General features: G+C 36.8%; 1 protein-coding gene across 1 annotated transcript in view; it reads right to left on the bottom strand.

The window, feature by feature from the left end:
• The window catches only part of pcx (pecanex), a 621,557-nt gene that overhangs the window by 251,215 nt on the left and 353,033 nt on the right, over window positions 1-17,309 (bottom strand). The window contains exon 16 of the mRNA XM_090398640.1: window positions 1,591-1,765. Within this exon, the coding sequence (XP_090254766.1) occupies window positions 1,591-1,765 (175 nt within the window). The remainder of the gene's footprint in view (window positions 1-1,590; window positions 1,766-17,309) is intronic.

Raw genomic sequence — 17,309 nt, forward strand, 5'->3', positions numbered from 1 at the left:
AGGTCTTCAGAACTTTTAAATTATTTCAGTAACTTATAATAAACTTGGTATGAAAATTAGTACTAGGAGATGAAAACTATGAAATAGGTAGGAAACAGCAACTGAAAATGTCAGCTGCATTCTAACTCATGACACAGAAGTAAAATATTTTGCCTATTTGGACAGAATTTTTAGTGAAGAGGATAAATTAAATTCAGAAATAAACAATAGTATAAGCAAAGCTGACATAATATACTGCCAGGTGAATATATTCATTTGTAAAATGAGAGAGATCAACCAAAACAGCAAGCTAACAGTATTTGATAATGGACATCTCAAATTGGTATAGGTATAAAATAGTTGATCAAAGACTAGACATTAGGTATAGAAGTTCTGAGGAAGATGAGGAAAGTGAATGAGTGGATTCAAGCTCTTCATACAAAGCAAATTACACTAGGCAACAAAGTATATTCTTGTTTTAATCAATGACCCAAGCGAATGCAAAGTAGCCTAACCTTTAAGTATCTTCACAACCATTCCCTCAGTAGTTCATAACACACACCACATTTCCTTTTAGATATATTGCTATGCATTATAAGAAGGGTCATTACCTTCACTGGTCTAGACCTTTAGTGAGAATTTCATCAGTGAGAGATGCTGAAAGCTAAATCAATGCCCTAGTGACGTACAATATATTCTGTACACAAGCAACAAAATGGTGTATATTATTAAAACACTCTATATCACAGATCATTACAAAAAAGTTGTTTTTTTGCTTGGTTACAAAGTAAATTATATAAGACAAAAACTTTGCCCTTTGTTTTTACATATAACCAAGCAAAAACAATTTTCTATATCTCTAAGCTAGAGTATTTTAATATGTGATACATCATTTTGTTGCTTGTATATGGAAAATATGATTTTGGTGTTTGTTTCTTTAGCTTACAATATCTACAAGAGCCTAGTTCCCAATTAATTGACCTCAAAAAAGGTCAAAGCCAGTCTGAGTAGTAACCCTTTGCATAATGCACAGAAATATAGAAGTCAAAAAGGAAGTGTGCTGTGCATTATAAGATACTGAGACAATTGATGTGAAGTCAAAAACCACTATACACAAGTAAATACGAGTAGCATAGTCATGAAGATACTTCACATGCAAACTTTTCCCTGCTTATGCCTGGGATTAAGAACATGATTTATTGACTAATATAGTTTATTTTGTAACCAAGTAAAAAAAAACTTTCAATAGTAGACATTTCATTAAAAAAATGTGACACTTCATTAGTGAAAAAACAGATCTTTTTTTTTTTTTTTTGCATACCAAAGTGAAAAACCTTTCTACGGCAGAAGGTTAATTTAAGGAAAGTGTAACTCCCTTTCTAGGGAAAAATACTACATACATACATTAGAAAAATCCTATGTATAATGAGATAGGTTTTTTTTTTTTTTTTTGAATTTTCAAATATACTATCCAAAATTCTAAATGGAAAAAAAAAAAAAAAAAAAGTGATATTCTCATTACTGGGACTAAATACCATACAATATTTACGTAAACTAAACTTCAATGTTTTTAAATGCATTAAATCGTTAATAAAAATTAAAAATACTCACTTATAATGATATCTCTTGTTTTTGTAAACAATTCTCGGCTTATAAAGGCAATACCATAAAGTTTTACAGAAGGAAACTGTACCTGGACATCAAGTATAGTTTGAAGTGCAAATAGCAACATGCAACACAAAACAAAATATACAGGACGGCTGTACAGAATTACCCGATTATAACCCTAGTCAAAAATAAGAAAAAACATTAGCAAAAATAAAGTATGTGAGAATATTTAAACATGTATATTATAAACAGATTTTAACAAATTAAAAAAAAATGAGACCTCTACATTCATAACAACACTCAAAGAGCATTTCTAGTCACCAAAGAAAATAACTCATGAATAAAAATTAATAATTAACAATTCCCTCATATATTATATGTACTTATATGCAAGATTGGATGATTTAAAATTGCACTTCTGGCATGTGATAGTGTGACTTGGTAACTGAACAAATCATAAAAACATTGCAAAAGAGAAAAAAATCCACAGTACTGACTGATATCCAACCACTGCTTACGGCAGTCAGAAAGAGCATCTTTATAACTATTTGCACCCGAGTTCAATTCTAATCTAGATGAAAGTCAACTTTATATGGGGTATTTTCAAGTGAAAGTGACTTAGACAATCTCATAAGTAAGAGGGTTTTATTCCCAGAAACTCATAGATCCTGGAAGGAAAAAAAAAAGCAGCAATAAGGTAAAGAATACATGTAACTAATAGACAAAAAAACAGATACAGGTGGTCCCCAGGTTATGGACGACACGACTTAAAGCATTCCATACTTACAAACGAGCTCCCAAGGCTATCCATAAGAATAATTAATAATTAAATTAATAATTCAGGAACTAGTTGTTTTTTTGTGCATGTAAACAAACCCGCGCATTATTAAAGCAGCTCTTCCTGTTATTTGGAAGTCATATTTAAGGGTCTGGGTGACACTTGTGATGGTTGAAGATTGGTTCTTTTATTCCTACTGTGGAACGTTATTTTTCATAAAAAAATTCCCTTTAAAATTCCGTTTGCACTGGACATCCAACATTTTTAAATGAACTTAACGTTTATTGTATTTTTATCATCATCATCATCATCAAATTCCTGCCATGTACCCTCAAGGGATGTACAGGATATGACAGTACTACATGAAAAAATTACATCATTACTAACTTCCTATCTACAATTTTCCTCCAAATCAGTCTGTTACTTGTCAAGACTCCAACATTATCAGATCTTATATTTCTATCCTCTAAGGCACTTTGTACCGTATCAATCCACCTATATCTTGGTCTTCCTCTGGGTCGTTTTCCTACCAACCTGGCAGAGAACACTTGTTTTGCTAATCTTTCCTCTCCCATTCTATTTAAGTGACCATACCACCTGAGATTAGCTCTGCTAACGCATTCCTGGATGCTGACAATGTCAAGTTCTTTCCTAATATCCTCATTTTTAATATGATATTGCCATTGATGCCATCTGTTCACGCCTCTAATCTTTCTCAGGACTCTCATATCTGCAGTCACTAGTCTTTGGTCAAGTGTTTTACTTCTGACCCAGCTCTCAGATCCATAAGTTAAAACTGGTTTGAACACTGTCTTGTATACAGCTAATTTAGTGTTCCGACTAATTTCTCTCTTATTCCAAATGAATTTATTCAATTGACTTTCCACCATACCAGCTTTGCTGATTCTGTTGTCTATTTCTATATTTAATTTACCATCTTCAGTAAAAATCGTGGCTAAATAGCTGAAATGTTTTACTTGTTCTACAGGTTCTCCATTCACAACACAGTTGACATTTTCAATGATTCTGCCTATTTTTATTGTCTTTGTCTTTTTATTGCTGACCTTCATACCATATCTATTACAACAGCTATTCAATTTAGTCAGAGAATCTTGCAGACTTGTAGCGGATTTATTTAGAAGTATAACATCATCCGCATAAAGCAAAGAGCTGACATTAACATCTCCAATTTTGATATCAGGTTTAATACCACTTTCCTTCATAATGTGATCCATATAGATAATGAATAACAGAGGGGATAATGTACATCCTTGTCTCACACAAGATTTAACATTAAACCATCTTCCTGTACTTCCTTCAATTCTAACTGCTGACTTACAACTCAAATAAAGACTAAGTATTGCTTGATATAATGCCCCATTGACACCATATAGCTGTAGCGTATTGAATAGCTTCTCTCTTGGCACTTTGTCATATGCCTTTTCCAAATCGACAAAACTTAAATACAGATCTTTGTTATATTCCCATGCTTTCTCCACTATTTGTCGTAAAGTGAAGATCTGATCCTGACAGCCTCTATTTGGCCTGAATCCAGCTTGTTCTTCACCAAGCTTTTCTTCCACAATTCTTCTCAACCGTTTCTCAAGTATACTTGCATAGATCTTGCCAAGAACACTCAGTAGGGAAATACCTCTGAAATTCTCACATGCAGTTTTATTTCCCTTTTTATATATGGGTACTATGAGAGCTCTACTCCAATCATCGGGAATTCGTCCCTCTGTCTAGGCTTTCTGAATTATGCAGTGCAGCCACTATAAGCCTTTCATACCACCAAACTTCAACATTTCTGGTCGAATATCATCTACTCCTGCTGCCTTTCCACATTTCAAGCCTTTGATGGCTTTTTCAACTTCAAGTATGGATATGTATTCCTGACTGCATGCCTGGTCAGTGTCTTTTACCACTGTGCTGTCATCACTGCTTGTTTCATTTAGCAGTTTTTCAAAGTATTTACTCCATACTTCAAGGATATCTTTTTCTCCTGTTTTCATGTCACCTTTATCATCTCTAATTCCTTTTACAGCACTCTTTCCTCCATTCCTAAACTTCTTCAACAACCTCCAGAATATTTTCCCACCTTCTTGATATTTATTTTCTATATTCTTGCCAAAGTCCTCCCATGACTTTTGTTTAGCTAGTTTTACACACTGTTTAGCTTTCTTACATTTGTCTCTGTATTCTGTAAGAGTAAAAGCTGACTTATTTGCCAGGAACTTTTGATATGCTTTCTTCTTTTCCTTCACTGCCTCTTTAACTTCCTGTGTCCACCAGGGAGTTCTGATTTTTTTATCCTTGCACACAACCTCACCACATGCCTCTCTGGCAGTATCAATCAATGTTTTCTTCAGAGTTTGCCATTGAATCTCTAAGGTTTGATTCCTGTTCTCAAACTCTTTAATTTTCTTTTCAATAATCTTTGTGTATTTTAGTCTACAGTTCACATCTGAGAGCTGCTCAACTTTTATTCGCTTTAAAACTTTCTTACATGTTATTCTTTTCAATATGAAATTCAATTTTATCCTGCTCAAGACTAAATAGTGATCACTTTCAATTTCAAATCCTCTGTACACTCTGGTGTCCTGCACCAGGGAGAAAACATCATTATCAACAATAACATAGTCAATGAGACTTTTCTTATTCCTAGCCTCTTCTCTCCATGTGAATTTGTGCACATTTTTATGTTGGAACATGGTGTTAGTAATAACCAGTCCATGTGCTGAGCAGAAATCCAACAGATATTTGCCATTATTATTAGCTTTGCTCTTTTCTCCAAATTTTCCCAAAATATTTTTGTATATCTCATAATCATTTCCTACTCTGCTATTTAGATCCCCAACAAGGACCAACTTTTCATTTTTCATTGTGCCAGTTGCTTTCTCTAAAGCCTCAAAAAATTCCTCCACTTCTACCTTAGTAGAACCTTCTGTGGGACCTTAGGCACAAATAAGTCTCATTGTCCAGTTCCTCATTCTCATATTTGCCCACATGACTCTACTTGAGACTGACTGCCATTCAAGAAGATTAGCCTCGTATTTTGTGTTGAATACTATGGCCACTCCTTCTTTTCCTTGATTGTCATTGCCTGAATATTACATTTTGTATTTATTGCTCAGAAAGATCTCACCAGTTTTGGTCTTTTTTGTTTCAATCACCCCTATTATGTCGATCTGGTACTTATCTAATTCCTCGGCTAGCTCCATTTCTTTGCCATTCAGGCTTCTTACGTTGATAGTACCGATCTTTAACTCTGGTGATGTTGAGTTGGGGTTTGTTTTCAGATTTGTTCCAGTAGCTGACTTTTCGCTGTTCGCCCTGGTTCCCTGGCAAAAACAATGGGGGCCTTGTTTAACCAGGTGACGCCCCAGCCGGCATGAAATTTTGTCATGTTGCACCATCATTTTTTATTTTGGTTTAACCAATAAGAATACATTCCTTTCTTTTAGGCTTGCACGGTGATCCGAATGCATTTTTGGAAATTATGGAGACAACTACCGTGTTTGAATTCAAACACGGTAGTTGTCTCCACAATAAGAATACAATTTGGTCGGCTAAATCCCAAATTGCCAGCCCCTCCTCGTTCGTTCAGTATCAAAGTAGATACCCAACAGGATGCACCAGGAGAAGGTGAGGATTGGACATTAGGTCAGAAGTCCTGGTCGGTTCTCCGCATTCATTTAAAGGCTATGAGGAGGTCTCCTCTTAGTTATACAGCTTTGACCCTTAAGCTCCCCATTGTATTTTTATAACTAATGTAAAGGCTGTATTTTTACCATCCAACACTACATTGTTATTACAGCCAATAGTCCAGGAAGTCATTTCTGCATTTAAGGCTTATTACTTACGGCATACATTCCAACAAGCAGTCAGGGCTACAGAAGATTATATGATGTCCTTGAGAGAGTTCTGAAAGAATTATAACATCCATGTTGGAAGTTTTTTTTCACTTGGTTAGACTATAAATTATATATTTAGTTTAATCCTTTATCCAAGTGTAAGCAAACAAAGTTTGCGCCTGAAGTATCTTCAGGACGGGCACAAACATGGTAAAGATAGTATAAGTTCTCATCACTTACCTTAGTATCTCCCATAATGCAAAGCACGTCTCCTTGCAGATATGTATAATGCTATAATGTATACATTATAGCACTTCAGGACTGGGGCAACTTGTGGTAAAGGTGGTATAAGTTCTCATCACTTGCCTTAGTATCTCCCATAATGCAAAGCCCCAGTCCTGCTCGTGGTGAAGGTGGTATAAGTTCTCATCACTTGCCCTAGTATCTCCCATAATGCAAAGCCCCAGTCCTGAAGATACTTCAGGTGCACACTTTGTTTGCTTACACTTGGATAAAGGATTAAACTAAATATATAATTTATAGTGTAACCAAGTGAAAAAAAACTTCCAACATCTTTCTCTAATCCAGAGTAATTTAATAATGAGGTGTGACACCTTTTGGCAATTCGTATAGGTAAATATGACTTCTCCATTACTTCCACCTTGGTATCACCACCACCACCACTGGATCTGGCTCCCACTGATGAGACCTCAATAAAGGTTGAAACCGGTCTTGGTAGTGGCCCTTCCCTTAATGCATAGCATTATACATGTCCGCAAGGAGATGTGTTTTGCATTATGGGAGATACTAAGGCAAGTGATGAGACCTTATACCAACTTTACCATGAGTTGCCCCAGTCCTGAAGATACTTCAGGAGCAAACTTTGTTTGCTTACACTTGTATAAAGGATTAAACTAAATATATAATTTATAACATCCATGATGCCATCAAAAACATTGCTGATTCTTGGGAGGAAGTGAAGCAATCAACAATTAAAGGGATGTGAAATAAACTGTGCCCTCAATTCTGTAAGGATTTTTGTGGCTTCACTGAAGACATCGCCAAAGCCAGAAAAGCTGTGGTGGATAGTGGCAATGCACTACAACTGGACATCAATGAAATTGATGTTATTGACTTACTAGAGTCCCATTCACAAGAATTAACCAATGAAGACCTTATGGAGACAGAGAAGCAGCTGAAGCCTTTCGTCTCATTGCTAAGCTTGAGGTGCAAGATCCTAACATTCAGCAGCTTACAAAGGTTTATCATGCAGTTAATGAGAACATCAGCTGCTACAAGGCCATTTATGATGAAAGAAAGAAAAAGGCTGTGCTAACAACCCTAGATACCTTTTTCAAGAAACCAACTTCAGTGATAAGCTCCTCTCCTCCAGCAACAGAATCAAATCCTGATTCTCCAGCACCATCCACTCTAGCATCATCTTCCGATTAATGTTAGTCTGCCTTCTTGCTTCAGAAATGCCCCTTCCAGTAAGCAAGACATTGATGCAACCTTTAATATTCTTTTCTGAAATTTCTCCTGTCTCCTATGAAAACTTTTTGTATGAGTTTGTTTTTATGTTCTGTTTGTTTGAATTAAAAGAAAGGACACAATAGTTTCTCTAACTTATTATTACGGTACAGGGGTATTATTATTGCCACATATGAGCCATTATAGTATTGTTATTATTATCACCGCATGTGCTCTGTTCATCAGGGATCTGAGTTAAGTACAAATCCAACTTAATGACGTTCTCAGGAACGTATCTTGTTCGTAACCCGGGGACTGCCTGTATAGTAGTGAGTTGCCTACAGTGGATTTGCAGACTGCATAGTATAGAGTGTAATCCATGATGAGATATCAAAATCCATACAGGTGTCATATAATAACTCACTTTATACAAAAAATAAATAAAAGAACAGATTGTAAACAGAAAGGATTAAAAGAGGTTGCTCAAAGAAGAAATGTCAGCCGGGGGGGGGGGGGGGGGGTTGGCTGGTTAATTAGGAGTTTATTGGTGCTAGGATAGTGAAGGTTATATTGTGTCAAACTAAAGTTTATAGCAATATTCTAGATAATAATAAACAGTAACAAAGAGATTAATTAGTGAAGTCCATATAATATAGAAAAAGGAAATTTTGAAAATTAAGTGATGCAAAGAAGTATCCACATATAAATTTATAATCAAATGTATTTATATAAATTAAAAAAAAAAGTTAAAAACATCATTCACTTTGTCTGAGCTTGTTAAGATCTGCCTCAGTATATATATCTCTCAGCCAGAGTAGTGAAGGGTTCATTCCTTTTTTTCTTGTGTGTGTGTGTGATGTATGTAATATCGAGTCTCCTAATACAGAGAATACTAGTCTATGTAGGATGATCTGAAAGAGATTTTATTTTAAAAGCATATAGTGAAGTGCTGGCACTCCACCAGAATGTGGCAAATTGTGAGATGCATGTTACATTGTTCACACATAGGTAGGTCAGCAGTCCTGAAAATAAGAATGTGTAAGATGGTGAGCTTATGCTAGAAGAAACTGATCAGGCTAGGGATCTTGAAGTTTTCATAGATAGGAAGTTGAAGTTCAAGGGTCATATAGTAAAGATTGTAAGTACAACTCAGAAGATAATTGCAATGCTGAAACAAACTCTTCCTGTAAATCTTCTCTGAACCTTTTCAAAAGTATCACTGTGTTTCCTATATATGAAGACCCGGAAACTAAATAAAATCCACCAAATGTGCATGTATAGATAAAGAAGTCATTTGCCACTTTACAAGACTTTGATAAGACCTCAGTTGGACTACTGCGTGTAGGTCTGGTTTCCGTGGTGATTCTGATAAAGTGAAGAGGATGCAGAGGAGTGTGTTAAAAATGATATTAGGATTGTGGAATACTGATTATGAAGACAGACTGAGAATTTGTAGACAGTAGACACTAGCAAACAGGAGAAAGAAGGGTAATATGATTGAGACTTACAAACTTCTGAAAGGATCATACAAGATTTCAGCAGATGGAAGTTTTAATTTCATGCAAAGTGAGGAAAGGACAAGTGGACATCCTTGGAAGTTGAGAGGTAATGCCAAGAAAATGGGGGGGAAGCTAGATTTTTCTCTCACAAAGTGGTGCATGATTGGAATGGATTGTCACTGGATGTTGTGTTTGGAAGTAGTGTGAAGAAATTCAAGAAAAAGTATGACAGCTGGTGTGGATTGTATCTATCCCTAGATAGTCCCTGAATCCCTGGAAGTCTCTCTTAATAATAATAATGACTGTGACCTTATGTGGAGTCTAGCAAGAACAACTTCCTCTCTTCTGTTTCTAAGTTGACTAGATTGCCAATGCTTAATTTCATGCCTAGTTCTGTGTAATTTATTCATCAATGCTTCATGCCATGATGACTGCCATCTATTGAGAAATTAGTTTTGATCTCACACTATTTGCAGTCAGTATATGGGACTGACAAACAGTATGTAGAAAAGTTTCCCTTAATTCCAATGTGGCTTGGAAACCAACACCAGCAAACATGTAAATTAAGGGTCTTCATTTTAAACAACAACAGTTTTAGAACCTGGCTGTATAACAGAGCAATGGATATGGAATGTACACAGGAGATGAAATAGCTTGTAAAGAACTCAATGAGTGTAAAAAAAAAAATCATACACTTTTGGTAGAGGATTTCATTTATATGTACAAGCACAAGATGAACTGAATGCAATTCTGATGTATAATTACTGCAATCAAGCAGGATCTGATTGGATATGATAGAGTCAGAATAAGTAGCACAACTAACAAAAGTGTCAAATCTTGAACCATCAGTGTGTGTGTGTGTGTGTATTTATCAAAATAAATACTTTGAATGGGTGATGCTATTGTGTGTAGACATAGCTTATCATACCTTATCTGTCTACATACAATAACTGCATGTAGGCAGATAAGATATGATGAAACTAATGTAGCTAGCATATGAGAGGTTGCAGAATGAAGTATAAATCTGCTATACAGGAATGCTCTTATATCCAGTGCAGGATAATATTGTCAACAATGATGGCAACTGATTGCATAATCTTTTTAACAAGCATACCAAAGGGATGTATTGCAGTCTGATGTGTGTAATATTCAGACTCCCAATACAGAGAAAACATATTAGTCCATGTAAGATGTTTTGGAAGAGTTTTTATTGGAGATGTGAAAAAAAAAAAGCACCAGTAGCTATCTGTATACCCTGATGATGGACACTGAAGCACAATTTTAGATAAAGGAAATTCAAAGTAAAACAGTATACTTTAAGTCAAGTGGACTCAAAGTTCACTCCATTACAATTAATCTGTTAATGGCTCTATCACCACTATTAAGGGATTAAAGACAGAGTGGGGTAATTACATGATAAAAGGCAAAGACCTAGTCATTTTTTTGATCGTTGAAAATTTCTAGGGTATTCTGTGTTTTGTTCACTTCAGCTGGCGGGTCAACTAATAAGCTAAATAGGGAAAATTTATCTCCTGAAACTGCAATTTTTCAGGAGTCCTAATTCAAGCATAATACGAGAGGGGATCTGGAAAGTCCTGATAAACACCCAGAACAAAATGATATTAAAGCAATTGATATAACCACAAGAAAAGACATATTAGTAGCAGAGTTATGAAGGTAACTTATGTTCTTATATCCTTGTATGTTCTTTCTTATGGTTATATCAGTTGCTTTAATATTTTTTTTTCTAAGTGTTTATCAGAACTTTCCAGACCTCCTTCATGAAACTAAGTCTCATAAAAATATACCTGTATGTTATGCATAATTTTTAAGATATATATTTTAAAGGTTACAGATATTAAAATTCTGTAATGTCCAATGTAATCTTAAAAACACATAATCCATTTAAACTAAACATATTTGGTCGTTTATAATTAAAATACAATTTTATTTAATGCTGACCATAAAAACAAACTTATATTATAGCCTACCAGTTTTGCCAGCAGACTGTCTAGCTTTTTCAAGGCATTTATGAAAAGACATAAAAGCTAGTAAATGCAAATTGAAAGGAACATAAAAAACGTTGTAAACCAACTAGTAGCTAAGGTTACACATTCGCGTGACAGAGAGGACTTATTGTTCTTATTCATTATCACGCATGTGTGTCTATTGTAAACGTGTAATGTGATTACTGGCAAGCTGTAGTTCAGCTTGATTAAGAGGGAGAGGATAAGGTTTTTCCACGAACTGTTAAGAATTACACCCTGATTTCTGTTGAGGTTTCTGCCAGTTATTGACACTATTGTGGCTTCCTTGAATAAACATGTCTGTAGTCGTCATCGAGACATGGCAGGAACTGTTTTGCCACTTTATCGTGTGGTTAGACGTACAGAAATGATGTGCTAAGCCGGAAGAGATACTTCTGTTGTGGTTTACATCACCAACTACCAACATGTTCTTTTTGTCTGATTTCCAAATTCCGAGAAGTTTGTCCTATGTAGGCAAGACCACAGGAGCAGGGAATGTAATATACTCCTGGATATTTGTAGAAAGGTACCTTATCTTTGGGGAACCTAAAACTTGTTTGATGCTGGTGGTTGGTTTGAAGACCACTCTGATGTTGTAGGCTCATAGTATTCTTGCTATTTGATAAGAAATTGACTTGATGAAAGGGATCACTACAGTAGAAATGTGCTGGGAATGTGATTCTTCTTGTCTGGGATTGTCACTGTAGATATTTTTTATGATGTTTTGAGGATATCCATTTTGTGATAATGTGTTGGCTATTAGTGAGTTCAGTCTGAGTATCCTCCTCTTCTGATATAAACTTTCTGGCCCTATATTTCAACATATGGATAATGCTCAGTTTGCGTGTCTTGTGATGGTTTGAAGTATAATGAAGATATCTTCCAGTATCTGTGGGCTTTCTGTAAATAGACAATTTGACACCGTCTGATTGTTTTTTTATCAAAATGTCTAAAAAATCGTTTATTCAAGGAAGCCACAATAGTGTCAATAACCAGCGGAAACCTCAACAGAAATCAGAGTGCGATTCTAAACAGTTCGTGGAAAAACCTTATCCTCTCTCTTAACAAAGCTGAACTACAGCTAGCCAGTAATCACATTACACGTTTACAACAAACACGCATGCATGATAATGAATAAGAACAATAAATCCTCTCTGTCACGCGAATGTGTAACCTTAGCTACTAGTTGGTTTACAATGTTTTTTATGTTCCTTTCAATTTGCATTTACTAGTTTTTATGTCTTTTCATAAACGGCTTGAAAAAGCCAGACAGTCTGCTGGCAAAACTGGTAGGCTATAATATAAGTTTGTTTTTATGGTCAGAATTAAATAAAATTGTATTTTACACATAATCCATATTACATGGTAATCTACTTTTTCTTTCACTATGCCTTATCCCATGTTAAACGGGGTCGGCGTACCGATCTTTAATCTTCCTCTTCCAAGTTCTCCGGTCCAGGGCGTCCTTCGGACTCCATCCTTTCTCCCTAAGATCCTCTGTCACCTTATCCCTCCACCTGCGCTTGGGCCTGCCTCTTTTCCTTCTTTCCTCCAACTCCATATACTCCTCACCCTTGCTCTCTACACGTCCAAACCACCTCAGCCTACTTTCTTGTATCTTCTTGCCAATTGGTCCCACCTTAACCGTCCCTCTGATGTAGTCATTCCTTATCCTGTCCTTCTTTCTCACACCACTCATTCATCTCAACATCCGCATCTCCGCTACCTCCATCTTCCTCTCCTGTGCCTTTGTTATAGGCCATGTCTCTGCACCATGAAGCATCGCCGGCCTCATCACCATCTCATACAGCTTTCCTTTCCTCTTACAACTCACTCTCTTGTCAGACAGGACCCCACTCATCTTCCTCCAGTTCATCCAGCCGCATGTCATTCGGTGCTGTATTTCCTCATCCAGGTCACCATTCCTCTCGACGACCGACCCAAGGTACTTGAATTTCTTCCCTGAAATTAGCCATTCACCCTGAAGTCGTATGATCACATCCTCGTGACTCCCTGTTGACATATATTCAGTCTTCTACCGGTTAATTTTCATGCCTCTCTCCTCCAATACCTTTCTCCACTCTTCCAGGGTATTTTCAAGCTTCTCTCGGGATGATTTGCATAGAACAATGTCGTCGGCAAACAGCATGCTCCATGGTGCCTCCTTCTTGACATCCTCCACTAGTACATCCATGACCAGGTCAAAGAGATAGGGGCTCAGAACTGACCCTTGATGTAGCCCTATGACAATGGGGAAACCCTTCTGTCATGCCAACACTAGACCTGACCTGAGTTTCTGTTCCCTCATACATCTCCTTCACCATCCTCACGTACTTCTCTGACACCCCCCTTCTTCCTCATACACCTCCACACCTCCTGCCTGGCCACTCTGTCGTATGCCTTTTCCAGGTCTATAAACACCATGTGCAGCTCCACTTGCATCTCTCTATATTTCTCCATGAATTGCCTTAGTGCAAATACCGCATCCGTTGTTCCTCTTCCTGGCATCAATCCAAACTGCTCCTCACCAATTTTCATTTCCTGCCGTATCCTCCCTTCAATTACTCTTTCCTATATCTTCAATGTGTGTGACATCAGCTTGATCCCTCTATAGTTGCCACAGTCTTGAACATCTCCTCTTCCTTTGTAGATTGGGACGAGAATACTTTTCCTCCATTCCTCTGGTATCTTTTCCTGTTGGGCTATTTTCCTCATCAGATCCCATAACATATCCATGCCCTCACTACCCAAACTTTTCCACACTTCCCCAAGTATCTGGTCTGCCCCCACAGCATTTCCATTCTTCATTTTTCTCAGTACCCTATCCACTTCCTTTCTACTTATGTCTTGCACCGGTCTCTCGTTTGCCTTTCCATCCTCACACCTCTCTCTCGGATTCTCCTCATTTAGTAGTTTACGGAAATATTCTTTCCATTTTCCTCTGATTTTGTCCTCCTCTTGTAATACTACTCCTGAGGCATCCTTTATCTGCTTGACTGATGTTATGTCTTTCGAGGCCTTATCTCTGGCTTTCACTATTCTCAACAACTGAGCTTCACCACCGTTTCTCTCCAGTTCTTCATAAACCTCATCAACTGCCCTCGCTTTCACCCTTGCCACAGCTCTCTTTGCATTTTTCTTCGTTAATCTATATGCCTCCTTGTCGGCACTAGTTCCAGTCATGTCCCATTTTTTCTTTACCTCTTTCTTTTCCTTGATCTCCAACTGCACCTCCTCATTCCACCACCATGCCTCCTTATCCTCAGGCGGTCCCTTTCCTGATGTTATAACAAGCACCTCTTCTCCAATTTTTCTAATATTCCAACTATTAACATCCCACCATATTACATGGTAATATAAATAAGAAATGACATGGTACTAAGAAATGTAAATTAAAGAGAAAGACAGGTCTATACAACAACCACGTGTTTTTCTGATATTATCACAATAACTAAAATATGAGACAGAGCAGAGCTACAACACATAATTGTGACATTATGTGAAGATAACTATAGCATGACACTAACTAAGATAACCATAAAATGACCCTAGATGAACAACTTGCAGGTCTTTGTTATCAAATGCCTTACTTATGCAGACAGATGCCCTTGCACATCCTTAATAATCCCAAACCAGAAGAAAACACAGTTGTTCTTTCTTCGTAATTATTTCTATGATGATGCACATTCCTATCATTAATGCAGTTACATGACATGGTTGCCCTTGTACACAGATTCTCACCATTCTTCTCATTATAATCTAGTTTCCATGACTCTCTGTGTTAGGACTCATGACAATAAATTCTACAGACTCCGGATATCAACTGCATTCACGTGTATGCCGTCCTGCTTATAGAAATCCATTCTGCCCTCAAACTCACTCTATACATTCAAAACAACTTACATCTATTCTTCTACAGAGCATGCAGATTGAATCGTTTGCCCTTAATTCATTTCTGTTATATCTAAGTAACATTAATAATTTAACAGTGCAAAAGTGAAAAGCTGCAGAAGAGGAAATAGATTACAAGAGAAACAAGCAAGTGGTTAGATGTAAAAATTAAGATCATGTGAATAAATGAGAAAAACAAGATAAGGAGAAAATTATATATTGAGACTATGATCAGAGGTGTGCTTAACAAAAGTATAACAAAACCATGTTTCCCTGGTGTAAAAATTAATTATTCTTGCCATCTGAATTCAAAAAACTAAGGAAAAAGAACTAATTGTTTGGTTAGTACCAATGATCTGAGATGGGGAGATGTATTCTTTGATGGAGGATGTGAAGGAGATATTGGACGAAGCAAAAATGAAGGGCAAGAGGATAAAAACTGTCTCCTGCCACGCTATGATGGAGGTGAACTGAGGAGGAGGGTATTAATAGCAAACAAATCAATACACAAGTTGTGCAGAAGGAAAGATGCACAGTTTTTGAACTTAATGGCCTGAGTTTAATGAAAAGAAGTATTTGTATATTTGGAGTGCTTAAGGGTCAAAGCTGTATAACTGAGAGGAGACGTCCACATAGCCTTTAAAGGAATGCGGAGAACCGATCAGGGCTTCTAATGTCCAAACCTCACCTACTCGTGGTGCACCCTGTCGGGTATCTATCTGGATACTGAACGAACGAGGATTGGCTGGCAATTTGGAATTAAGCCGACCAAATTGTATTCTTATTGGTTAAACCAAAATTCAAAATGATGGTACAACATGACAAAATTTCATGCCGGCTGGGGCGTCGCCCAGTTAAACAAGGGCCCTGTTGTTTTCGCCAAGGAACCAGGGCGAACAACGAAAAGTCAGCTACTGGAACAAATCTGAAAACAAACCCCAACTCAACATCACCAGAGTTAAAGATCGGTACTATCAACGTAAGAAGCCTGAATGGCAAAGAAATGGAGCTAGCCGAGGAATTAGATAAGTACCAGATCGACATAATAGGGGTGACTGAAACAAAAAAGACCAAAACTGGTGAGATCTTTCTGAGCAATAAATACAAAATATTATATTCAGGCAATGACAATCAAGGAAAAGAAGGAGTAGCCATAGTATTTAACACAAAATACGAGGCTAATCGTCTTGAATGGCAGGCAATCTCAAGTAGAGTAATGTGGACAAATATAAGAATGGGGAACTGGGACTTATTTGTGCCAATGGTACCACAGAAGGTTCTACTAAGGTAGAAGTGGAGAAATTTTTTGAGGCTTTAGAAAAAGCAACTGACACAATGAAAAAGGAAAAGTTGGTCCTTGTTGGGAATCTAAATAGCAGAGTAAGAAATGATTGTCAGACATACAAAAGTATTTCGGGAAAATTTGGAGAAAAGAGCAAAGCTGATAACAATGGCAAATACCTGTTGGATTTCTGCTCAGGACATGGACTGGTTATTATTAACACCATGTTCCAACATAAAAATGTGCACAAATTCACATGGAGAGAAGAGGCAAGGAATAAGAAAATTCTCATTGACTATGTCATTGTTGACAGTGATGTTTTCTCCCTGGTGAAGGACACCAGAGTGTACAGAGGATTTGAAATTGGAAGTGATCACTATTTAGTCTTGAGCAGGATAAAATTGAATTTCATATTGAAAAGAATGATATGTAAGAAAGTTTTAAAGCGAATAAAAGTTGAGCATCTCTGAGATGTGAACTGTAGACTAAAATACACAAAGATTATTGAAGAAAAAATGAAAGAGTTTGAGAACAGGAACCAAACCCAGGAGATTCAGTAGCAAGCCCTGATTGATTCAGCTAGAGAGGCATGTGGTGAAGTTGTCTGCAAGGATAGAAAAATCAGAACTCCATGGTGGACGCAGAAAGTTAAAGAGGCAGTGAAGGAAAAGAACAAAGCATATCAAAAGTTCACAATATCTAAGAGCACAAGCTGACAAATAAGTCAGCTTGTGCTCTTAGATATTGTGCTCTTAGAATACAGAGATAAATGTAAGAAAGCTAAACAGTGTGTAAAACTAGCTAAACAAAAGTCATGGGAGGACTTTGGCAAGAATAAAGAAAATAAATATCAAGAAGGTGGCAAAATATTCTGGAGGTTGTTGTAGGAATAGAGGAAAGAGTGCTGTAAAAGGACTTAGA

Source organism: Typopeltis vanoorti, chromosome 10 (genome assembly GCF_054136105.1).
Source record: "Typopeltis vanoorti isolate ZY-2024b chromosome 10, IOZ_Tvanoo_1.0, whole genome shotgun sequence".
Taxonomy (NCBI): domain Eukaryota; kingdom Metazoa; phylum Arthropoda; class Arachnida; order Uropygi; family Thelyphonidae; genus Typopeltis; species Typopeltis vanoorti.